Raw genomic sequence first — 26,841 nt, 5'->3', positions numbered from 1 at the left:
CACGACAACATCCGTTGCTTCGGTTTCGGTTGCCCAGTCAGTAAAAATTTCTCCACTAAAAGATATTCCATTTTCCACCTTATATTTTTGTGCAGGCATTAATAACACGTCCAAGCCCGGACTCTGGGGCGGCACAGTCTCTACGCTCGAATTCAGGGTAAACATCACACAGGAAATGAACGGCATAGTCTACACTTGCCAAAGCGCCAACGAGGCACTACAACGTAGTGTCCATGAGGCCATAAGCCTGGATGTTCTATGTAAGTGGATGCTACCTCAGCCTCTAATTGAGCAATTAGAAGGAACAAAAATCTTGAATTCTGAATATTACATTCCAATACAGATCGTCCCAAGTTTGTACCGCCGCCATCCTCAACGGCTGTCGGTGTGGAAGGTGAATCATTGCAGGTGTCGCTCCAGGCGAATGGTAATCCTGCTGCCATTGCATATACATGGACAAAGGATGGCATGAGCATACCCCAAAGCGATGGCGTTGAGCATCGTATATTTGCCGAATCGGGCACTTTGAATTTCACTCGTCTGCATCGTGACGATGCGGGAGTCTATTCCTGTAGTGCTGGCAACTCGCAAGGCAAGGCTACACTCAATATCACAGTGGTAGTGGAATGTGAGTAGATAGCCAGACTGGTGATGATAGATTCTCAACTCATTTCATTTTTTTTTTTTTCTTGGGCACTGCAGATGGCACCACCATTAAGTCTATATCGGAGAACATCATTGTGAATCCCGGCGAGGAGGCGATGCTTTCGTGTACAGTTGAGGGTAAGCCTCTAACAGAGGAGCATGTCAAGTGGGAAAGAGTTGGCTACGATATGGCCGCCAAGACCACAACAACGTTTGCCAATGGCACATCCTATCTGCACATTAAGGATGCTCAACGCGAAGACGTTGGTAACTTTCGTTGTGTGGCCGACAATCGTGTGGCCAATCCCACCAATCGAGATGTCCTGCTGATAGTCAAGTGTAAGTGAAAGAAGAGGCGCCCACACCGCTCTTTCAACTCACCTAAGTTAATTGTTTTTTTTTTTTTTTTTTTTTTTGCATTCCTCTATAGTTGCTCCGGAAATAGCCAAGTCACCGACACTGCTGAGAGCTGCCAGCGGTACAGGTGAACGTGGTCGTTTGCCGTGTCGTGCGCAGGCATCTCCGAAACCAGAATTCATTTGGCGCCAGGATAAAAAAGATTTGCCCATTAATCGTACATATAAATATGAAGTGGAAGAGCGTAAAATCGACTCATTGACCTATGAATCTACGCTAATTGTACAAAAAGTGGCTCCCGCCGACTACGGGGCCTACGAATGTGTGGCCCGCAATGAGCTAGGCGAAACGATAGAGACTGTCCGCTTGGATATCACATCACCACCAGATCCACCACTTAGTCTCAATATCTTGAATGCTACCCACGACACGGTGACTGTGGCCTGGACGCCTGGTTTTGATGGCGGCCTTAAGGCCTCGTATCGTGTGCGTTATCGGTAAGAATACAATTCCCTTTCTCTCTATCTCTCCATTGGACCCTTTTGGCAACAATTTCATCTCATTTTCAGGATGGCCGACCGTGAGCAATACAAGTACATTGATGGATTGCCCAATAGCCATAAGCTAACGATTGCTGGATTGCGTATGAACACACTTTACTTGTTCTCCGTCATGTCAAAGAATGAGTTGGGTCAGAGTGCCTATTTACCGGATTTGACGCGTGCCCAGACCAAAGGTAAGAGCCACGTTTTCAATTTTTCAATTAGCCTATGTGAGAGCGTAACGGATACAGAGTACGTTGATTATGGGGTCTTTACTTAACTATCTTATGTGATTTTTTGCTGCACTTGGAATTGGAATTGGTATCGACAATGTAATGCAGAAGCACCGCCACCCTCTCAGCCAGCCTCATCACTGGGCGGTGGACCTCCGACCACCAGTCAGACACCATTGGGTGGTACATCGGGAATGTTGCTGTTTGTTGGTGTATCGGCTGGCATTGCTGTCGTTGTAGTCAACATTCTTGTCATCGGCTGTTGCCTGCATAAACGCAACGAAAAGCGCCTAAAGCGAGGTACAATACCACACACGAAACATTTCACACCAAAACTATGAACTCTGAACCGAAAGGAGTTGCTGCTGTTGCTTCTATATTGCTGGATGCATCGCTGGAGAGTTAGTTAGTTGATGGCATTTGAATTTCTAATTCTAGTCGCCATCGCCGTCGCCATCGTCCTCGTTGTGTTTTTCTTTAAACATTTTTTTTTTTCTGTGGGCGTGGCTTTTGCAGCTAGAGCACGTGCCGGTTTCCTGCGGTCGCTTGGTCAGAGAGCGTGTCGCTAATTTCATTTGGGGTTCATCCCGGCCCCGGCGCGCCATCACATGTCCGCGACTACGTGATTTGCGTCATTTCGTCGTCGTTATTTTTCGTTTGTCGTATTTTTTTGGGTGAGGGCCTTTATTTGATTTCGTTGCGTGGGCCAGCAGCACCATGGCAACCAGCTCATCTCATCTCATTCCCGTAACCATTCCATTTCCAATCCCAAAAAAAAAAAACCCATACTCACTTGGGAACTAGGACGCTCTGCTCAGCTTGGTTGATTCTCTCTCTTGGCTATTTTTATTACAATTTCTCATTTCATTTTCGTATTTATTTATCGTTTTATTTTTTCAAGCATATTTTTGTTCATTTTCTTTCATATTTTTTTGTTTTTGTGTTCGTTTTTTTTTTTTTTTTTTGGGAACAACAGGACTTGAAATGCTGCCAGCGGAGTTAACTGAGGACTCTAGCAATACACCGAATCTGGTCATAATTGGCATATCGCTGGCGGCATTTGGCTTTCTCCTGGTCAATGCGGCGCTTGTTGCCTGGTTCTTTGTGCATCAACGGCGCAAGAAAGGTTCGTTGACATTTTATTTCATCCATACAATACATATGTATACCTATATTTTATTTTTTACATTCTTTTTGTTAAATATTATAATATTCCGTTGTTTTTGTTTGTTTATGTTGTTGTTGCTATTTGTTTGTTTGTTTGTTTCCCTTTGGCCAAAAAGTCAAGCCAAAAGAATAAGTAAAAATCAAACGTTTTCTGTACTGTGCAACCACTTCCGTGATATCAACGGATACGGATGCAGACATGGCTGCTTACTAAACAATTTCCTGGCTATGAGAAGAGTTACTATTGCGCGGTCTATTGAAGAGTCTGGGTTAAGCTTGAAGGACAAGTGAAAAGAAGAGAGAGTTCAAGGGTTTTTTTTTTTTTATTTTTTGTAAAACGATATGCAATAAGCTTGTTCTTATAATTTCCGTTTAGTTCCAACAACCCGAGAGTGAAGCGTGGCCAGGAAGCACATAGCATAAGTCAAAAGTGCCTGGAGGGAGAGGGGTGTGTAACTACAGGAATATAATGATGACAGAAAATAATGATGCATCCTGGCAGGAGACAGCTAAGAGTTTCTCATTCTTGTCCTGCTATTGCTATTGCTTTCTGCTTCCACTTGTGAGGTGTCCGCCAAGTACAACTGCAAGTTATATTGAACCAATGGCAGAAACACCATTTCCATTCCAACCCAACCCATTCTTCTTCTACTCTTTCTAAGACAAATGTGCAACGTTTTCTTAGCTGAATGCACAGTCAATCTCTTGTGGAAATCAGATTGCATTGTGCTTCAAGTAGAAAGTGTTGAAAAGACTCCTCTGGACATGAGCGAAAGCAGAGAATGCATATATTTTAAAGTTTTTACTTGACTTTAAAAACGTTTGGAATGCCTTTTGGTTCATTAATAAAATCACTAAGATTATCTAAATATAGGAAACTATTTTGATTCTTTTTAGTGTCAACTTTTGATCTAATAATTCGATGTAGTTGTTCAGTTACTTTAGCGACAAATAAATTCTATTGAAACACTAAAGTGTTGGGTCCAGGTCAATGTTGAAAGCATTGACAATGTTCGATTAAGATAAAAGTTTTTTAGTTAAGATATAGGCGGCCCTTTACCAAATTTTCTAACTTTTCAAATAATGATTTTTTGTTTATTGCATACTTTAAGGCGCAGAACTCCCTTACTTTACGTCCGTCAGCGAGTTAAGTTATAATAGAGTATAGAGTATAAATATATTTCATTAAACGTTTTAGTCCTAAGTCAATCTTTCTAAAGACAATTTCAAGACGTAAAGCAAAAAGGTTTCAATATTATCAGATCACTAAAAGTTAAAGTCGCTAAATTCGAAGTTAAAACTAGGCCCAATCGGTGCATGATAATAATGAATAATATTCCAACATTACGGATTCCAAAAAACACACAATTAAAAAAGATCATTAATCGATTTTCAAATTTGTTAATAAAGCCAAGAATAACTTCAATCATCTATGATTTCGATTTATAAATTTAGACGTTCTGAAAATTGACTTCTATTGTATCGTTAATTGCATTTGCCTCTTCATTCAACTTGATTAACTTGTTTTCTCCTGTTTTCTTTTCCCCTGCTACAAAAATGGTTCTGTCCTGTTAGTTCAATGTTTTATTTTTGGGCTCATTAAATGTTTTTTTTTTGTCGGAGAATGTAGGCCAAGCTTGTCTTTCGCTTTTTAGGTTTTTGCTCTAAGAGTTCTATAGCTGCAGGACATAAATAAGATATTTGCCTAAGAAATTTTCTTTGTATTATTTTCAGTTATTGTTGAGTAGAAGACGAGGCTGGATGAATGTATGTATGGGGATGCATTCACCCATTTTTTATTTTTCTCCTCCCCTATTCTCAATCCCAAATTTTGAGGGAACGGAGAAAGGTTTTTTTTTTTTTACACAAAAGAAGAAATTCATATTTCAGTCTTAACAGGCAGCTAGCTAGCCTTTCTCCTGAAAGGCAACATTTTTATGACAAACCTCCCAGAAAACCTAACCCCCCATTTCCTCCGCATCCATTCACCCCTCTTTACCATAAGCCGATAACTGACAATGCCCAAAAGCATTCTATCTTTTTTTGGTGCTGCTTTCATGTCGCTTGGCTGTTTTTTTTTTTTCTGGCCATAAAGGAGTTGTCAGGGATACTGGTAAGTCGGTGGTGCGTTGTCGGACAGCCCGGAAGATATTTTGTGCATATTTCAATGTTTTCGCCAAGCGAAACTTGACTTGGCCTGTTTGTTTGGAGCCCTTCGGATATGCATTTTTAATGTGCATTTGGCGCTTTTGTGTCAAAAAAATGGCGCAGAGGAGCAGCAAAGAGGGAGAGAGTCGAATACATACACACAAACATACGTACTATATACATACATATATATATAGTTAAGAAGCTTTCTCTGGGTCCACCGATAAACTGTGCCAAAAGTCTGCGGTTGGCATTTCGGTCATCGACCAACCCAATCCTCATACCACACCACCACACCGCACCCCATGCTCTTAGACATCCTGTGCCTCGTTGTGGTGCCAACCATATTTCATTTTCATATGAGTTAGCCATCCTGAATAACAGCATTTCTAATGTTTATTGCGGCAAAAAGACGAGAAAAGGTCATAGAACATTTAGTTAGTGAATTTTTTTTTCCTGTTTTCTTTTCTTTTTGGGGATCTATTAAAGCTACGGGGTTTGAGGAAAAATCAACCCCATCTTATTTCTACTACTATCAAGAGTTTGAGAGTTCTGTTTTTTTTTTTTTTATTTTGGGTAAAATGAGTGTGCGACACTTTTACGAGAGGAGTGCAAAACTTTTATGCCAACGTTGCCCAGAGCGATAAGCGCTGGCGTCGACCAAACGGCAGGCACTTGACTTTGACACTCTTTAAACAATTGACTGCCAGTGAGAGAACAGAGTATAGAGAATCGGTTTGAAGGAATAAGACTAGGGAATGGGTTGACTCCTCTATACATATATATACGGGGAAGCTGTGCTGTGCCATCGCAATTGAAGAGATAAGCGCCCAGGCAACTGTCGTGGTCAGATGGTTAGAGGTGGGTTATGGTCGGGTTCCCTCTTTTCGCTTTTATTTCTTTTTTTCCCTCCCCAGCGTCGTTGTTGAAAAGTTTGTCCGCCGCTTAGGCACACTGACACTGACAGCAGCCACTGGCAAACGGACATTGGCCGAAACCAGTAACCATCTCCCCCGGAGTGGAGTAGCCACCCACCCACATACATTGTAAATTTGTTAAACAGCTAAAACTTTTGGTCTAGAACAAAGCAAAAAGGAGACGATTCTATGGCATATAATACCATAAATCCACTTGCATCCTACACATACATAGATACATGCATGGACAGGAAATAATTGAGAGCGACATCAGCTTAAGAGAAAAGACCTTCAAAGCAAACGTCATCGTCATTAACCATCCACCAACCATATAACCACCCACAAGCCCACCCACTCCAGAACTGCCCTGATCTGACCGCAAAAGCCGTGTCTAAGCCATGTCCCACCATAGTATAGACATATATACATATATACTGGGCATATTGACAAAAACAACAGCAAAAGAAATCCGCTTCCTGGACATATTTTTTCTGTTATATTCCGTTACGCGGGGCATAAGTGAAAAATTTTGTAATCTCTGCAAGGAGATGGGAGGCGAGAAGGACAAACTGCAATGCGGATTAGTCTGATAAGCTCAAAGTTGAAAGCTCTTCTGTATAATAGAAAAAGAAATTTCTTGTTTTTTTTTTTTTTTTTGTTTGGTATGTTAACTCTATCTTGTTGTTTTTATTATAAATTGCTTTAATTGATTAAAGACTGTAACAAAAGCAGCTGCATATATGTATATATACATTAATTTTGATTTATTACGCTGTCAACAACAGAACGAATAAACGTATGACCATGACTCGCTTTCCAATTAAGCACATTTCAATTTTTAATTGAACAATAGGTAATGCTTTTATTTAACCGAAGATTTTCCTACCCTTATCCTTTGACAAAATTGCAATTGATTGATTATTACAATCACCTGGTTAGAGTGAGGAGTCACACATTTTACTTACTCAACAAAAATTTGCTTCAAAAGCATCCTGAGAGATTTTTAATTACACTTATTGGAATTAGAAATGTTCTTGAAAAGTTATCAAAATAAAATTCATAAATTATTTAGCTAGCAAGAGCCAAAACTTTTTTATTTAAACATATGCTTGTTGTTAATTTACAAAATATTTCAACAATTCTTTTTAATTCAAAGAAATCGTACACAAAAAAAATTGCATTTAAGCCTTCTTTTTGCAATGTATTCGCATTTTAACAATAAAACAAACAATTTTTCGCTTGAGTTATTTCAACAAAAAGAATAGAAAATTTTATTTTTTCGATTTTTAGAAAGAATTTAGTTTTGTTTTGGTAATAAATGGCTACAAATTGCTACCAACATTAATTTTTTTTTTTTTTTTGTTGATGAATAAGAATTTGAATTTTTCCTATCCCAAAATGTAGCATAGAATTTACTTTAACTATTGGACTCTTTACATTAGGGTATAAGCAATAGCACATTGAAATAATAAATTAAAGTATATAAAAACAAATGAAAAATGCAAAACAAAGCCAAAAATTTGTGCTTGCATTTCAATTTGTGAGATATTTACATATACGATGAGTAATACATATGTACATATATAAATGAATGAATTTTGAATTCATCCCATTTCATTTCATATCGATAGATAGATAGATATTCGATGTGTTTTTGTGCAAATTAACAAAATATAGCTATATCTTTATGGCTAATAGTCGAAAGGACAAGTCACGTAACTAACTTGACGACGTGCCCAGTTTGCAAGAGGTAGACTGAATGGGGGGCCGAGTGGAGGAGGAAAACGTTTGGTTAAATGTATTATTAAGAAAACATTTTGTAGCCATTTGGGGGCCATAGCCATAATCTCTATGCAAAAGGGCCAATGGACAAACCGGAATGTGTCACACGTGTCTATGGCTTTTGCTGACTTGGCTCGAAACAAAACTGTAATCGTTATCGTTATAAATTTGTTGTTGTTATCCCACAGCAGACCAAAAGCAAAGCAACAGCAACAGGAACAGCAATAACAACAACAACAACAGCAGCAACATCTACATACCTAGTGCATTTCCAGAGTCAATTGATCAACCCACACAATCTATAATATAAATCTTTCGTTCTTCTTTTTTCTTTTCCCCCTCTCTCTCTCTCTCGTTTATTTTCATGGAACGCATCAATGGAACCTGTTTTTATACGTGTTAACTATATGACTGAACCATATTCATGAATCATTTAATTGATTTTTGTTGTTGGTTGTTGGTGTGTGTCTGTATGTACCCTTCTCTCCATTTGCCTTTAATATGCATCATCGAACTGCAACACGGCATAAAAATGCACTGCACCAAAATGTGAATAATTAAATATATACATACATATATACGGACAATACCCTGTGTGATTTTCTACCTCTCTCTTACTCTGTGATCCTGGGGTCCTTCAACATTTGCACTCACAATGCTCGGGACTCCTCGGGACTTTGACAATCTTTGCTATTTGCATTTGATTTGCATTGCCTGAAACTATTCAAACTGCCGCACTGCGCCTTGCCCGGTTCACCACCCAACTACCACATCACCATACACACACACACACACAAACCCATTGAACCCTTTCTTTCTTTCCTTTCTGCTACTCCACCTCCCTATCCACAATCAATTTTCGGCATGTCACTGCCAATTACACCTTTTCAATATTTGTGCGCATACCTTGGCCGCCTCCACCACAATTTTTCACATCCTGCCATTGTCATTGCATACACCCAACACACACATACACACACACACAGTGGCGGAAACTACAAATCAACCAGGCAAAACGGCAACCATCGAAATGTATGCCCCCAGTTCGTACAATGACACCGTTACCGGCGAGACACTGTCCAGTGTGTCGGAAAAGAGCGAATCCTACTCGAATGAGGGCAGCACTCAGCCGGAATATATTGTGAGTACACGTAGTTTTTAGTTCCATTTTTTTCCGGCATTTCTTTTTTTTTCTCCCTCCTGGTCGTAAAACATTTGGGCATTTAAGTTATTACCCAATGCGGATGAGAGTCAAAAGGGAGGAGGAGAGGTGGTAAGGTCGTTTGGAAAGGAAATGCCAAGGCAAGCGGAAGCCGACAACGTTAAGACATCGTGATTAATTACGCCAGAGCTGATGATGATAATGATGGGGTCCCCCTCCCCCCTTCCAAGCCATTCCGACCTCTTGGTCGGCGTCTTTCCCTAAAAACAAATCGTTTCAAATTATTAAAATCATTTATTATCGGCGTAATCTTTTGCAAAACCACAAAAACTGCCTAACCGCTGCCGCCTAATGTCGCTCTCAGTCTCTCAAACTCATGGAAGAAGCTAAGAAAGTATGTAAAGTGCGTTAGAACAGCGCGTGTTATAAATCAGGCAGACATACTTCCCTTTTCGAGAGGGACCACCATAGCGGTAGAGAGGCGTGTCCTTGTGTCTCGATGTCGCCGCTGTCATTGTGGCTGTCAATTATGCGCCAACGACTTTCAACGCCTTTTCTCTTGTTTTTTTATATTCGTACATAGTATATACATACATACCTATAAAATATACTCAAAAAGTGTGAAGTAATTACAAAGCATTACACAAACATACCTAATGATGATGGTGTTGATTCTCTCTTCTTTTCTCTTCACAGGACGAGGCTCGTAAGAAGGCTGCCTCAACATATTTGGTTGAAGGGACAGCAGATATGCCACCGCCCAGATATCAAAAGGATGGCACTTTGCCAGTATTATATCCGAATAATATGGGTAAGTGTAAATGGGGGAATTGTGATTGTCCCCAGATGTCAGCGGTGGTTTCGTGGACAAAAACTTAGAGAGAGAGTGTATATATTTACCACAATAGCGTGAAATTCAATTAACGAAGCTCCATGTACTCTAACCAACCTTGACACTTTAATGTCCTAGACATTTTAGGCATATGTCAAATGTTTCAATATGTCTAACCTAAGAAAATGCATTTGTTATACCTTCTATAAATATGTTGTTTGTTTAGACATTTTGAAATTTAATCAATTTCATCTACTATTAGTTGGCTTGACTCTAGGAAATGCTTGTTGTTCACTTCTTATTTCGTTTTGGCATATTTCATGTTTTTCAATACCTCAAACATTGGGAATATTGAGCAATTTCACATCCAGTAAAAGAGTCTAACTTAAGAAAATGTCTTTCAAAAAGATTTTGATTTCACTTTTATTACTTTTCTTGTAATGTGTAAAAAATGTTTATAGGTTTTTATATTCCCAAACTTTGCTTACTAGAAGCATGAATAATCAAAACGTAAAAGTTTTCGAAAACTATAAATCAAATAAGTACAGCCAAAAACTAAATCTTGAAAACTTGGTTGATAAATAGTGAAAATATTTAGAAGATTGACAAAAATAATTGACTAATATCAAACGCTTATGTCTTCTGTGATATTTTATATATTTTATGGGGGGTAGTTCATACCCCCCATAGAAACCCTTTAACACCTTTTAAAACCATGTCATTCAAATGAATGCAAAGGGCATGTTTCTGTCTATAAAGTTTGCTTTAGGCAATGCTCTTTCCACTTGGCAAAGTTATCATACCCTTTTGTACAAGGGCATACCAGAAAAAACGTTTTAGATAATTAACTTTTGACCAAAAATAAAAAGCTAAAAAAAAGAAGATGAAAAAAAAACAAGTGGAAAGTTGTGAGTTTCACAGTTGCCAGTCCTGTCAGCACGTCAGTTGCGCCCAATTCTCTATATCTCTCACTCTCTTTCTCTTTCTCCTTCTCACTATCTATTTATCTGTCTTTCTCTATCGCTCGATATATTTCTTTCTCTGTCTGTTGGCATGATTGCAGCACAATCAAAGCGTTGTAAAAAACGGAAATCGGAAGAAAAAAATATATAAAAAAAACCGTATACAACAGCAACGCGAACGAACTGTAAAATTCAATTTCACTGCAACATCTCCATCTTAATTGTAACAGCAAAGTTAGTTTTTTTTTTTTTTATTATTTTTCTTGTTTTTTTTTGGGGTTTTTCTCTCTACCAACTTGATTTCCAATTGAAGTACCAAAATCACGTTTTTCGCTTGCTCTAATTTAAAAAAGACTATGACTAAGACTGAAACAAGGCAAATTTAAAAGCTCTCAAAACTCAGCCAAGAGCAAAGTTTGATGAAAACTCAAATTGAACAATAATATCTTATTTCATTTTGTCTTTTGATGTGAATGTGTAGGTGTGTGTGTGTGTGTGTCTGTCGGTCTGGGGTTATAATAACATTGCTGAGAGCCAAAAAAACAAAAAAGCAAGGAGAACAAAGGCAACAATTGCATTTGAAATGCAAAAACCGTAGAAATAATAAAAATACATTAGGGCGGCAAAACTTATCTCTAGACTGTAAAAATATCTACAAATGAAATACAATTATTTCTAACGAAAACGATTTCTATTTGAGTGATGACATGGAATATGTTAAAGATGTGCGCTTCACAGGAGGAAGATTTTTAGGTTATGTATCCTGTGCGTATCAAATGTGTGTACATATGTTAGGTTATGTCTGAAAATGTTTGGTTATGTAAGGTTAGATCATGCTACATATGACAAGTAAAGGGATTTTAAGCTTAGGTTGGGTAAGTTTAGATTGTTTAACTTTAAATTAACTTCATCTATACTATGTAATGTTTGGTTAAGTAAGGTAGGGTTTATATTATGAATGGCTAAGTATTACTTTAATTTTTAATATGAAAGATTATGTTGAATAAGGTTAGGTAAATAACAAAAAATAAAGTAAGAATGGATTTTGCCAGTTTACATCATAAAAATATGATCAGGACATGCATTTTGAGAGATATTCTAAAGTTGAGGTTATATACGATTAGCAAAGTAGGTTAAGTAAGGTTAGGCTATGTACCGTTAGATGATGTAAGTATACTGTTTAAAGGTTAAAATGAGGTAAAGTTGGGTTGATGTATTGAATTGTTGTATGAGAATAGTTTACAAAGGTCAGGATATATTAGGATAGGATAAGTTAAGTTTCTAGGTCAAAAATGCAAATCCTTTTTTTTTTTAAGTTATTAACAACCTTAAGCAGAGCAAAGCTTTATAAGGTACAATTAGATTTGCCTTAACGTTCATGATAAGCAAACAAGTTAAGTTAATGATACGTCTCCGATAATTGAGAGTGCTGAACACTTATTAGTATATATGTACATAGGTAAGATCATATTGAGACTGAGTAGATAAGAATAAATTACAAGTTAGAGGGACATTGGCTGACGTAAGCGTGGTTATAGCTTGAAAAGCCTAGAAAAAGTTAGGTGTGCAACAAATGATGACAGGAAGATAACTACACACACACACATACATACATACATATATGCAGTTGCAACAGAAATAAAAGGAAAGGAAAGAAGAGGAAAGAGCTGCTCTCCTGTCTACCCCACATGGGCTTTCTTTTTGCGGCAACACGCATAATTATGTATGTATGCGGATGCGGCGTCATTTTTGTGCTCCTGCTGCTGTTGCGAGAACAACGAAAGAAAAGGAAAAGAAAAAGAACCTCAAAATAACAAAGCAGACGGACGACGAGCTGCTAAAAAACATTGCAAAAAGAATCCCACGTGGCATAAAAATTAAAATGCTTGCCGGAAGCTGTATCTCAAACAAGCGCCCAAGGCTGTGTTGTTCTGTGAAAAGAAAGAGGATGGATGGATGGATATGGATGCCAGAGACCCAGCACAAGTCGACTATGATGTTTGTGCATATACGTATGTATATGCCACATGAGGATAAAAAGAGTGCGGAGCTTGCTGCTGTAGATTTCGCAATGCTGGAAATTGTTTTTGTTAGTTGGCGCCACTTGGTTTTTGTTACCCTTTTCTGTCTATTTTTTTTTTTTTTTGGTAGCAAAAAAAAAAAACGAAAGGGGGACATGGTTATAAATTGTGGACAAGCGCTGAGCCGTATTCGAGGCTCACCTGAAAGTAAATAGAAGGCACACACATACATACACACACATGCTAGTAACTGGCATGACTGGCAGCTGCAATTGCAATTTCATTTGCTAGTTTATGCATTTAAGAACTGAAAACTGTAGCACTGTAGTCGTAGCATTTTTAATGAGATACTTTTTCTCCCCCCACCTTTTCAAGCTACCACACACACTCACAGACACCCTGGCCAACACATGTTAATGAGCACAAAAGAAACATCACAGCAAAAATGCTGTAAAATGCTGCTGCAGCTGCAACAAGTAACCAGAAATGTGGGACATTTATAACTACATCAGAGAAAAAACGAGAACAACTCATGCAGATTTAACCTTGAGCAGCTGCAAATGAACTCACGGCACACTAGTCAGACCTTAGTAGAAGACATAATTGTTGAAGTTAATCAATTATTTAATAGCAGTTACTTTTTTCAAGTCTGCTTTTGTTTTCAAGAATAGAAGTGTAGAAGTGAAATTCGAAAATAAGTATTTTAAAAATGGAAATTTGAGTTCACTCCAGAATCAAACTATTTTAGAATGAAACTATCATATCAGCACTTATCGATGGCGATAAAGTCGGTATTAAAAATTTGTTTTATATTACTAAAGCCAAGAAACTTCCATATAGTTTCGCATTTTCAAGGTTTAACCTTCTTACACATTAGAAAAATATAAAATGTTTTCTGACTTGTTTATAAGCGAATGTCATACAGTAATAAATGTCCCCAGGAGTTGAGGGAGTTTCTTTAGTATACTTTGATATATTATACCCAATGCATAGATATATAAAAATGAAGAATATCCTTTTTTTACAAGTTATTAATATCAAATGTATTCCCAGTAGGAATAATATGGTGCTTCTTCTTTTTCTTTTTGGTTTGTTTGACCAAAACAAGCAACAATTATGCATAGACGTACACATACACACATAGACAGTTTCAAAGAGTCATATATGTATGTGTATGATGGTAGTCCCCAAATAGATATATATGTACATTACAAATTTCTTTTGCTCTGATCGAAAAATCAATAATTCATGAGAATGAAGCAGCAGCCAGTCAACGAGCCAGTCAGCCAGCCAGCTATCCAGGCTGTTCCCATCATATAAAACAACACAACACAATCACAATATGCAAAAGTAAACAAGCCACAAAATGAACATGCCCCGCCAGCAGTAGTAGCACCTAACTGAGTGTGTGGGTGGGTGTGTATGTGTGTGGTGTGTCATGGTCCCAGGCGTCTTCGATTTGTCGTTGTCGTTGTCGCACGAGGCAACTTTTCTTAACAAAATTATTGTTGCCTACTTACTGGGGTTACCGCTCTACCCACAAAGAACTTTACTCTCTCTCTAACACGTGTGTGTCCCGAGTGTGCGTGTGTGTGTATGTGTTTCTGTGGTATGGGTGTTTTCAAGTCTATTTTACAAAATTACAAATTTGTTACGTTTGCGGCTTTCACGCCTTTACGAATGACAGCAGCGCGAGTTTTGTGGATAGAAAATGTCAAGCAATTTGTCGCAGTCTCTTCCTTTACATGCATACATACTTACATTTACATATCCATGTAAATTCCTAGAATGCCAAACACACATATACCTACTTAGAGTCCAGTCACAATTTGCATATTTATTTCTTTGGCACCTTATCGACTTACAAAATCCTTGCCAACCCATTGCATTGCCTTCAATTAATGGCCTACATTTTTATTTCTTTCCAAACGTTTGCACGTGAAATGAAGCAGAAAGCAACACCGGTAGCAAGCAAAATGTGTTGCATCTACCTGTAGGTAGTTTGAATGTAAAAAAAAAAAAAAAAAGAAACTAAACTACATAGCAGCCACAAGCACGCATGCATGAGACGACCAAAAGTTGGTCTCTATCTCTCCCTCACTTCGTGCATATAAATATGTGTCATTTGCCAATGGAAATCGAAATGGAAATTGCACTTATGGTTTTCCCCTTTTAGTTTTTTTTTTCGTTTTGTTGTATGGACCAAGAGGCGAATCAAGCCATTAAAAAAAAAGTAGTATGTGACTGAAAGAAAAAAGAAATGCGAAAAATCGCTTTCAATTAGTGACGCTTCAATTCGTTTTTCTCAGTTGGCATTAATCTACTATTTTACTTTTCTCTCTCCCACTTTTTCTTCCTGTGATTGTAGTAAATGCCTGCACCCTGCCACATCCGAGGCATAACAATGCAATTGGAGCAACAGCAGCTGGTAGCAATAATGCTGCTGCTGCAGCCATTCATATGACGCGAGACGATCAGATGCTCATCACCAAGGGCGTTTATATTCCGTCCCCATCGCCAGCGCCACCGCCAGATGGTTCCTATTATAATATGAATAGCGATAGATATCTATCCTATCCGCCAATGGTAAGTCTCTACATCTCAAAAAAAAAAAAAAAAAAACACAAAAAAGAAAAGCTTAACTCTACAGTTTAATTGCTTGCAATGCGTTAGTTCCACTCGGGCCATGGCTTAGCACGGGCAATTAGTTCTAGGAGCTAGCCCCTAAGCCATGTGAGCCATGTGTTCTTTGTATTGCATGCAAAAAAATTGTGTGGAATTTATTTTAAAAATCAGGGTATAATCAGAATTTAATGATTGACATGATGGAGAAAAGAAAACTGAGAAAACTCTTTATTAATCCAAATTTAATTTCGATAGATTTAGTCAAAGTTACACATTTTAACAGCATTTTAAAAGATTTTAAAGCAAAGTTGATAGTTTCCCAACTCAATTGGGATAATGGATGGGAAAAACCATTTTGTCACTTGCCTGAAATTTTAGAGAGATGCCAACTCAAGGATTTAAAAATTAATTTGGATAAGAACGCTTAAGAGAAATTCTTCAAATCTGATAATCGGATCATAATCAAACTCAAAAATATGCAGGGAAAAGGACAAAAGCAGTTCAAAGAACCTGACTTAAGACCTGGTTTAATCTGTAAAAACGACATATTTGTAAGTCATTGCATGACTCGGTTTTTCGAATCTAGATAAATTAATTATAGTACTGGATTATATTGTCTTTGGTCTAATGAGATTCGGCAGTTATGACAGCCCAGAGGGGACAATTTTTTTTATCACCCGCTTCTGCACATTGTGCACATATGTTTTGTATGAAATGCAGTTTATGCGATCAGCAGAAGCAATGCTTGCGCTTCGACTTTTATAATCCCCTCTAGGGATGCAGCTAGGAGGAGGAGTAGGAGGAGTAACTGAGGCAGAAGCAACACTATAGTGCAAAGACAAATGACAAACTTAAAAGCATTATAAGTAAAGCTTCACAATGGTTTTTTTTTTATGTTTTGTTTGTAAGGAAAATGAGATGAAGTGGGGGAATTGGATGGGAGAGTACCTACTTTGTGTATGTCTATGGGAATGGGAATCATACGTACATACGTATGCTTTTCATTTTTGTTTTTGTTTTCCTTTAGCTTTACGTTTATATTTTTTTTTTTTTTGTTGTTTTTGGTTTTTCTTCTTCATCTTTGCATTGCACTTGCTTTGTTCTTGTCGTTCGCATCGTCGTTGCTGTTTGCACTGGCAGAAAGTAAACATTATTTTCTCAAGACAACAATTTAATATTACGCATACGCATAGCAAGGACATGGCAACGACGCGACATTTACGACAACGACACACACACACACACTTAAACATATATCGTATCTCACATTTATCCTCTATGCTTAGCCCTCTCTATCCCAACCTACTACTCTGTCTTCCCACTTTTTGCCTTTTTGTGAGTCTGTGCTTCATTACATTCTGCAAAGTTTTTGCGCCGCGTCACTCATAAAGAGCAGCTTTTCTGGTCTGGGGCAAGGACTAGGGCGTGTCGCTGCTGAGATTTTGATACGGCGCATCTGTGAAATATGTACGAAGACAAGGACAAGCACAAGATGAGCATCATGATGATGATGATGGTGATGATGATGATGCTCCTATAGCTGATGATGTAGAGAAGGAGATGAATATTTTGGCATTTACTTCACCTCTCCTCCTAATCCTCGTGCTATGTGAAAACCATCGAAAAATCGGTTTACCTCTTGTCCAGCATGTAAAAATTCTTTTGGCACTCGTTTTCCGTTTCTTGTGTCGCATTGGTAACCAATATAAATTCCACAAATTCACAATAAACATGAGAAAATCAATTTTGGGAATTTATGTATTACCCTCGTTCCATTTCACATTGATATTTCCTTCCCTTTTTCTTTCACTCTTTCCCTCACTCTCGCCATACTCTTTCTATCTGTTTTTCACATTATTTTATATCCTTTTTTATATACATTTATTTCGTTTCGTTTCGTTATTTTTTTTTTTTTTTTTGTGTGATGACTTTTGGCGCTAAAGGGGTGCAAATGTGACAGCATAAGATGACAGTCAATGTGGGGGCTGACACTCATCCTGTGGCTGTCCTCGACTGTCCATCTAGGCTAGTGTCCTTTTGGGTTACTTGGACTTATGTCTTGCTATCAACTTTTGTCCGCTCAATGCTCGTAATTGTATAAATTAGATGGAAAAATGGTTGATGGTAGTTCCTTTCCACAGCTTTCAGTAGAAAGCGAAGGAAACTGCAACTGACTGCAGTGGCAGTTATCGGATTCACACGAGCTCGTTCCCAGTTCTCGATCCCTCTCTGCATGTCCATTATAATGGACAGCTAATATAATAACATTTATGCCTGGTGACTGACCATATTTATGGCCTTTATACGATTTGTTAAGTTATTCAATTGTACGTTGTCCCATCCATATATATGTAATATATATATATATATATAAATATATCTGTGTCTCTCTGGTCGGTCCTTTGCCAAACAGTTAAATGATATAGACCAGGCAAACTGCTGCAGAGCTTTCTCTCTCTATCTCTCTTTAGCCGCCTCATCGACTCAATGGTAGAAGGCATCTCCATCTCTTCATCATTATTGCACATGGGACTAAACCTTTTGTTTGCGGTTTTTAGTCAACGAGGGAGAAAAATTCAATTTCGGTTTAGTTGGTCAACAATACCATTTATATATATATATATATATACCCTATTCCCTGTGCCCCTCACCTCCCCTTTCGTTTGTGTAGCCACATAAGACGAAAGAGCATGTATTTTTTTTCCTCTATATCTGTGTGTGTGTGTGTGTGTGTGTGTGGGGAGCCAAATTGAATTATTTGATAAACATCATTAGAAAAATTACAAAATATACAAAGAGCAATAGTGGGAGCTGGAGAGCCAACAACTCTCAGAAACAACTTCCTCCTTCTGTGGCTACCCAAAAACATTTGGCCAACACTAAATTACTTTTCGAAGGCCAAAAACAAACGAATGGCCAAAAGAGTCCAACTAAGTGAATAAAGACAATTTATAACAGTAAATCAAATTAAATTTCAATCGAAATACTTGACACAAAACAAAGCCAAATTCAACTAAAGTTAAGCAGCAACAGCAGTGACAGCAAAGTTAGTTCCAAGATATCTCAATGACATGCCATCTGCTACTTAGAAGCTCCTTTTATTGCTATGTTGACACTAAAGTTAACAATCATTAGATAGATAGTTTCTACGAAATGAAGCCAAAGGACTTGTGTATACGTTACCTTTGATTGCGAGTTCGAAACACAATTTCTCTTTCGGTAATGAAATTACATGACTTGTGTTGTGGTTTAACTGAAGAAATTCTAATCAATTTCCCAATATATACCTACATATATATATCTCCATATGTTTATTTGTCGATTATATGCTACTTTTCTTTATAAATATCAATGAAGGCTATGTGAGGATTTATAAATATAAATATCATTAAGGACTCTTTCAATTTAAAAAAACTGAAAAATTAGTTATGGGGACCTGATTGGAAATTTCCAATTAATAATCTCATTTAAAAATATTGTTATATTATTTTATGTTTAAAAGATATTAAATCATCTGCATTCTTGCAACGTATGGGCCAGCAGCAATTCCTATCTTTCACTTACACCTTTCACAGAAACAAATTTGTTTCCGTACTTTAGAAAGAGATACAAAGGCTCATCTACAAAGTGAATTGAATTCACAATTCGAAAATATGCAAAATGCAAAAGATACTATTGACCAATGTATGGTATATTAATTTCACGAAAAAATTCCATCAAATTCTCGTTATGACAGCATTTCAAATTTAAATCACTCATTAATTATCACTCCTTTATAATTCATTATTTGTAGTCGTATTGATTACATGAAAACTCAATAACATTCTTTTGAATGTTTAAACGAATAACATTGGAAATTAAATCTATTCATTTACTCATTTTGTCATCTTTAGCTTAAGTTAGAAACTTAAACCATTAAATCATAAATTTAAGTGACATAAATGGCATTAAATTCATAATTGTGCATAAAGAAATGTGTGTTTAGATGGTCATTATATTCACGCTTAATTATTAATCTATTAATTGGAAATTGTTTATTGAACAAACCCTCAAATAATACGTCAAGTTTGACTATATTTAGTCATTTGTTTAATATTAATTTTCATAAAAGTACGGCATAGGAAGTCACTAACGCAAAGTTCAAAAGTCAGACCGGCAGCCTTTAAAGAGAAAACACCTTAAAATACAAAAGACCCCCCAAAGGTCTCTTTGCAGATACACACACACACAACTCGTACATAAATTATGACATGCTATCATAAATTGCAAATTTTAGTTGCAATGATCAATAATAAGGGGTATTGGGTTTAGCAGGGCCAAAGAGTCAATAACTGACGAAATGCATACGTAATGATCTACATATAACTCTCTATCTGTCTCCATGTGGCCTTCAAATGAAGTCTCATTTCATGACAGGGTTAGGTCAACGCCTTTGGCATCTGTGTCAGAGAGCGAGTAAGTGAGAGTCAGGCCAAATGGCACGCAAAGTGGCCAAGCCAATGCAATTTAAAACAAGTTGTGGCCACACCCAGAACGCCTCTAGTCCTATCCCAGAGCGTTTGTGTGTATGTATTTCGACCAGCTTGTAACTATTTAAGCGGCAATTTGTATTTTATTGCCAACTTTGCCTCCAACCCCAAAAAATTCAAACGCCAAAAACCTAAACCCAAAACCCAATACCATTGCCAATGCCATTGCCACTGCTATTCACATACGCATGTCCATGTCCCAGTCCTAGTCCCAGTCACTAGCCCATGCCCTGATGATAAGTTAAATGCCGGCTTCTGCTCTGAGTTGTGAGTTGTAAGTGTTCTCTGTGAATGCGAGGGAACCACGTGCATGGCATGTAGCTTGGTGCTTACCAGTCAGGGTTTGAGAATGAGTTTGACTTCAGTTCGGACAACTTAACTATGGCTTTACTTTGTTAGCTTGAGTTTTTGCACAGTTTTAAATTCAATTAGTTTATCGTGCGGGCAAGGCACTTGGCATTGTCTGTTTTGGTCGATGCGGATGATGTGCCTCTTGCTTCTGCTTCTGCTTCTGCTCCTGCTCCTGCTCCTGGTTCAGCTTTATCTGCTGGTGGCCATGTCAAACGCAGACAACGCACTCAACACAAATTCTTCCCCTCTAACTCACTCTTCCTCTTATTCTCTCTGTGAGTGTGTGTGAGTTTTTTGAAATTCATGGAATGACGCAGCTGATGCCGATTAAATAAATAACACAAAGCCTTTAAGTGGCCCTGGGCCCCCATCACCAGAGAGAGAACACAGAGGCCCGAAAACGAAACGAAATGAAAGTTTTTGCCAACCCCTTTTTCCAGATTGCGTGCAACAAATTGTTGGCTTTACGTACAAAAATTAGTGTCCATCCTCCTCCATGCAGACTCCCCATCGTCTTTATTCCCAGAAAACAGCAAAACCAAACCTCTCACCCCTCCATATCACAAAACACTCGGCAGGGCAAAACTCTCGGCTCCAAGTTTTCGTTAAAGACAATTTAACTTTGTAAACTGATACAAAATGTCCGCCTTGGTATACTTAAGTCCTTTTATCCTAAACTACCAAAGGCGCAAAGGCCCCCCTACCCAACAAAAACCAACTTCAACACACGCGCACACACTCCACTGCCAATTCAGAAGCTCCTTTTGTCGCCATCTTCAGTCGTTGGCCCTTCCGTGTTAATCAGTGTGAGTGAGTCTCTAATGTGTTGTTGTTGTTGGAGATGGCTTAGTTTCTAGTTAGTTAGCCACGCAGCGTCGCGCATCCATGGTAATCTTTCCAATAATTCCTTTGTTCACATCTTAAATTTGTAAATAGAATTAGCTCACCAAGCAAGAACCTTTTGCAAGCCGAAGGGCGATGCGTGTAGACGTGTCGCGTCCCCCAATTAGACGCCGTTAAGTTTAACCTAACAAGAAGAAAAAAAACATACAAAAAGGAAAGTTGACAACTCGGCACAACTCGGTCTAACTACTGACAAAATACTTTTGCTACGGCAAACTGCGACTGCAACTGCAACTGGAATTTCAACTAAACTGGACAAGGACAACAATGTAGATGATGATGATCATAATGATGACGATGATGATGGGAACAGGCGAAACAATTTTGCAAACTGACACAAAGTGTCATGTCAATTGAAGTAGAAGTTAAAGTTAAAGTAGAATCTACAGTAGTTTCGCTCCAGTTTTCCAGCGAATGGCAAACAAGAATAGTGCAAACGAAAAAAATGCAACAAATTCCTCAAAAGTTGTCAAGAACTTGCATTTCTATGCCATTCAGTATAAAAAGTCAGGCATAACAGTATATATATATGTATATATATATATATATATGTATATGGATAAATTTTTCCGTGTATACACGCCAAAAGAATATCTTTCAAATAAACCTAATTTGAACGCTTGACAAGAACGTATGTCAACTTTATAGAAAATTATCCAAAATATAAATATACATAGTAATAATTTTGCTGGTTCCAGGTTTCATAGAGCCAAACTGCGCAATTAAATAGATAATATTGCATATTTTTGGGAACTAAATAATTATATTTTTCATTTGATGCTTTACAACTACGCCGTTAATGAGAGACCTAAATTCAGTTATGACTATTAATAATAATTGGTTTATTACTAGTTTAAGTATAAGTCTGAACTGCATAGCATTTTAGTTAGTTTCGTTCACTCTAATATGTAAATCAACGTTTAGCTATATATAACAATAGATCACTATTTCATTGACATTGGCCAAGAGTCTGGAAACTTTACAGCCATATATTGGCCAATGATTCCATCTATACTAAGTGGTTATTGATTGACGTTCCGGAATATAGACTCTGGTTCCTTTTTTTTAACCCCCTTTACGTGCTTTCTTTAATGGGAAAAGTTTTCTTTGGTAGCGACATGAGATGATCCATTTTTATCTATTTTAGACTAACTTCTTACTGTAATTTATTGCAGGAATATACGGCTGCCTTGGACTTTAATGCCCCACCGTTGCCCATGACGCATCTGCAACCCATTACGGTCACCTCGCAGGCCATGTTGACCTCGAATGGCGGTGCCACCCTGATAGCCAACGGCAATGCAGCCAATGCAGTTGGTGGTGGTGGTTCAGGCACTCTGAGACGGGGAATTCTGCGTGGAGTTGTAGGTGTACCACCACCGGATGTCACCCATCACACCTCACCGGGCAGTCCCATGCAAATATTGCATGATCTGCATCATCCCATCAATTTGAGTGCCACAACGTTAACAACTAGCACCACACTAAATGGCAGCATGACATCAGCATCGACGCATGGGACACTGCCACGTCAACCGCAGAGTATCCTAAAGGATCCAAATCGAAATAAGCAGCAACAACAGCAGCAGCAGCAGCTTCTCAATGCCAGCCTAGTAGGTGTTGGTGTTCCTGTCTCAGGTCCAGTGGGGAGCCTGCAGATACTGAATCTGCCCGCTGTGGGTCCTGGCCTCGGTAACAATCTACTAATGACTACCAGCGCCACTTATGACCCAAGTGGCGTTGGACCTATGAGTAGTTTTAATGCTGCTAATGTGGCAGCTGTTTCACAGGGTCTTTCCTGTCCGGTGGCCTATACAGATGCGGATGGACATCTTGTATAGCTATAGGCTGAGACTGGGGCCACCAGTGAGTCCCGGTACTGAGCCAGTCAACATGCATATGCATTTGTATGCCTAAACCTAACCTAACCACAAATCCAACGTAACTTTACCCAACCTAACTTTTACATATACATACATGCATAAGGAGAGAGCTTTCTTTCTTGAACTCTGTGTATATGCGTGTGTTCTAGTTAGTTGAGTCCGACTGCAAGCAAACAAACAACTCACCCACTTCCGCTCGCCCTCCCTTCTGTTGCCCACAGTTAAAGCTTACCCCCACCCACTCACCATTCATTACCTTATTCAAATCAGCTAACGAATTAGTTTATGTAAATTTTTATTTAAGAAAAAAATAGAACTGAAGGACACGAACGAACGCAACAAAATAAAAGAAAAAAAACTGACCAGGGATTGAGCAGTGTGGGAGAGACATCAAGGATTTGCGTAACTAATTAGAATGAAAAAAAAAAAAAAACGAAGAAGGAGATGCAGAAGAAGCTGTAGTAAGAAAAACAAAAATTGTGAAAATTTTCTTTTAGTGTGGAACGCGGAAACGAGGCGAAGCCATTTCACAGCTCCCTGGGGCGTGCTCACAGGCTCAAAAGACGTGATGAGACAACGCTGGACAGAAAAGAAAAAGCTTGGCCAAAAGTTGAAGGTTAGACGATTAGTTAGCTTCTCCCTCCAGCTCCAGTTCTGGCTTCGACTACTCTTCGTTTAGATAGTGAACAGATAGCAGCAGAAGACGATGACATTCTGCCACCAAAAATAAAAAAAAAACCTTAGTTCCCAGCTGAAGAACCAGCTTCATTTCCATTACCATCTGTAGCTTCTCTCTATCTATCTCTCTTACTCTCTCTTTATGTTCGCATAAAGTGTCTTACAGTTGGCGTCTCAGTTCAGCGAGCGTGACATGGCAATCTTCTACACTCACACAATGACAGAAAACTCAACCGAAAAAGCTTATGTATGTGAATTTTAATATTCATTTTCATTGTAATTGCCAAGTCTAAACTTACATAAGAGGAAGCTCCACAGAATTGCATTATTGGCTCTGACTTTTTGGTGTAGACAAGTGCAAGGATTAGAGCAAATGAATAAGGCACAAGAGACAGACAGAGACACTCAAAAGCAAATACACATGTGTATAAGAGGGTTTCGATGTGTGTGTGTGTATCTAAATTAGAAGTAGTTCCTAGAAGTGTGTAATTAAAAATGAAATTATCTTTGAAATTAACGCACGCATAGACAAAGACAAAGGCAATAACAGAAATGGCAAAAGAAAGTAAAATGAAAGAAGCACCCAGCGAAATTAAAGATGTGGTGGAGGAGGAGGTATGGGCAGGGTACAAGTCTATACATGTGAGGGTCTTTGCCTCAGGCCAACTGCCACCCGCACATTGGTTACGTTGCGGGATTTCCGCTATTGAATAATTGTGATTGCAGTTCTGAGATAAAAGTTAAATGAGCAGGAAAATAAGGAAACCGTTAACGACCATTACGATATGGTCTTCTCCCACTCCCTGCTCTGCCAACACCTCATATAAACGCCAGGCTGCTGAATTCCCATGTGCAAACACAAAAAAAGCGAAACGTATATTAAAATATCAATAATAAATTTATACATTAAGGTCGTTAAGGCTGGAAGAAAACTCACTTATTTTCTGTTGACTTAAAAAACGGTCCGTTTGTCTGTATAAAATACACAAATTTCTTACATACATTTACCTCTAACCAATGTCCATTTGTTCTGTGACCACGAAATGTCTGTGCTCCTACAAGAAAACTCTTTGCAATCCTCTTTTTCTCTAACTTGATGTATGTTTGACTGCCCCATAATAATTAATTGGGTCTTAAAATTTAGAAAAAATGAATCGTTATTTTTGGCCCTTTGCTCTCTCTGAATCATTTTCAAACGTTAAAGAGCTTTTTTCCGAATCGTTTAAACTTGGAATAAAATAAACAAATTTATTTGTTGATTAAGTTGAGTAAATACTCAATTGTAAGTATTATCGCAACTGGTAGAAGGCTTTGTAGGTATTTCGTTTTGAGCTACTTTTCCAATCATCTTCATCTTATTGTAAGCGGTCAGAGATTTAATTAGCCATAGCAGATTAGCAACAAAAGCTTCTCTTCCTGTTGAAGTACATATGTCAATTTCATGATGAATAAGTTTGAATTGATGATTACTTTCCGTCTTTTCCGTCATGACACGATTCTCGCTCCCTTTAAGATCAATGTTCAGTTTTACGATCTGTTCATCTTCTTGCGCTGCTTCAAGCTCCGATTCCTTTAGCTTCTGCTCTACACGTTCCTTTGCAGCAGTTAAGGCCAGAACAAAGCAAATAGTTAAAAAAAATCCCATGATATACCTTTTGGACAATAACAACAATTTCCTGATTTGCTTGCTGTCAGAACTCAAAAAAAAAAAAAAAGTGTAGAGTGAAGTAAAGAATAAACAAAATAAAATATAAAAGTAAACCACAAGAACGTATAAAATTTCTATATATATATATATTATGTATGTATATGTAAAGCTTATACTCTCATAATGCTGCAAAAATCATCGTATATAGCGCATATAAATATATATTTAAAAAAAAAGAAGAGAAATACGAAATGTCCCAACCTATAATATGATTCTTTAGCCCTAAGTAGCTAAGCCAAAATAAAACGAAACGAAAACGAAAATCGAAATAAAAAAAATAAATTTAAAAGCATTTACATCTCTAACTCTAAATACTATCTCCAATCAGCATGCCAAAATTTCAATTGTACCATACACAAAATACACAAAACAAATGAAAAAACCAACAACTACATATAAATATATGAAATATATAAATACATATAAAATACAAAAGAAAAAAAGCAAAAACATGAATAACTAAACAACAAACAAATTAAAGGACAAATGCAGGTATAACCATACACAACAGACAGTCATAATATTATAAATACAATTTTCTAGATGTAAAAGTAGCATAAATTTCGCATCTCGTAATTTTAAAACATAAAAAAAACCCCAAAAAACAAAAGAGAGAAAAAAACACCATAAAAAATATTAACAAAAAAAAAACAACAACAAGAACAAAAATATTCCAACTAACTTTGGCAATTCGAAGTTTTTATACCCTTGCAGTTAATATTTGGCCATAAAACAAAGAAGCTCAAAGAATTTGAATGGAAATCTTAATTACAAAACATTTCAGAAGAGTAAAATATTCCTGAGGGGTTAAAATTACGAAAAGGTTCACCCCAAAATGTCATTTTTTAACTCTTATCTCACTTTTTTTACCTATCATTTGGTCGTTTTGATATGCAAGACCCAATTTCCTTCTTAGAAGGAAGAGTTTTCTAATCTTCTGGTATGAATGGATGAATCTTTACTCCAATATAATGCCATCAGAAGTCAATAAAAATTCATAAACCTCAAATATTTTGTTAAAGGATTATCACTTTTTGAACTATTGTTTCGAAAATATCATTCTGGAAAATGATCCATTTTGGTTTTACTTAAACTCATTACTGTAAAACTCATTTTTGATCTCCTCGCCAATTTTGAATTTTGTTTTATATAGCTTTAAAACTGAGAGATATATTAAATAAAAAAGAGCTTAAAAGTGTCTACTGCAAGGTTATAAATATTTGTATAATATATCGTGCATCTTGTACTAGCAAACATTTATACTATCACAGGTGGTATATATACATAATATATATACATTTCTATATATACTGATTAAAACACGACTTGCTAATTGCGAATTGTTTGTTTTTTTGATACCTTAAGCACACTCGATCGATAAAACGAATACTTTTCG

The 26,841-nt window shown here is 37.5% G+C and overlaps 1 protein-coding gene across 1 annotated transcript in view; it reads left to right on the top strand.

The window, feature by feature from the left end:
* sns (sticks and stones) overlaps positions 1 to 24,873 on the top strand; it is a 67,702-nt gene extending 42,829 nt beyond the window's left edge. The window contains exons 12-22 of the mRNA XM_068291210.1: positions 96 to 260; positions 344 to 628; positions 703 to 984; positions 1,076 to 1,499; positions 1,572 to 1,738; positions 1,886 to 2,077; positions 2,754 to 2,903; positions 8,778 to 8,932; positions 9,650 to 9,764; positions 15,137 to 15,354; positions 22,352 to 24,873. Coding sequence (XP_068147311.1) covers positions 96 to 260; positions 344 to 628; positions 703 to 984; positions 1,076 to 1,499; positions 1,572 to 1,738; positions 1,886 to 2,077; positions 2,754 to 2,903; positions 8,778 to 8,932; positions 9,650 to 9,764; positions 15,137 to 15,354; positions 22,352 to 23,017 — 2,819 coding nt within the window. The 3' untranslated portion in view covers positions 23,018 to 24,873. The remainder of the gene's footprint in view (positions 1 to 95; positions 261 to 343; positions 629 to 702; positions 985 to 1,075; positions 1,500 to 1,571; positions 1,739 to 1,885; positions 2,078 to 2,753; positions 2,904 to 8,777; positions 8,933 to 9,649; positions 9,765 to 15,136; positions 15,355 to 22,351) is intronic.
* Positions 24,874 to 26,841: the final 1,968 nt, after the last annotated feature.

Source organism: Drosophila tropicalis, unplaced genomic scaffold, assembly GCF_018151085.1.
Source record: "Drosophila tropicalis isolate 14030-0801.00 unplaced genomic scaffold, ASM1815108v1 contig_593, whole genome shotgun sequence".
Lineage (NCBI taxonomy): Eukaryota > Metazoa > Arthropoda > Insecta > Diptera > Drosophilidae > Drosophila > Drosophila tropicalis.
Note: the sequence above shows the minus strand (reverse complement) of the source record. Positions and strands in the feature narration are given on the sequence as shown.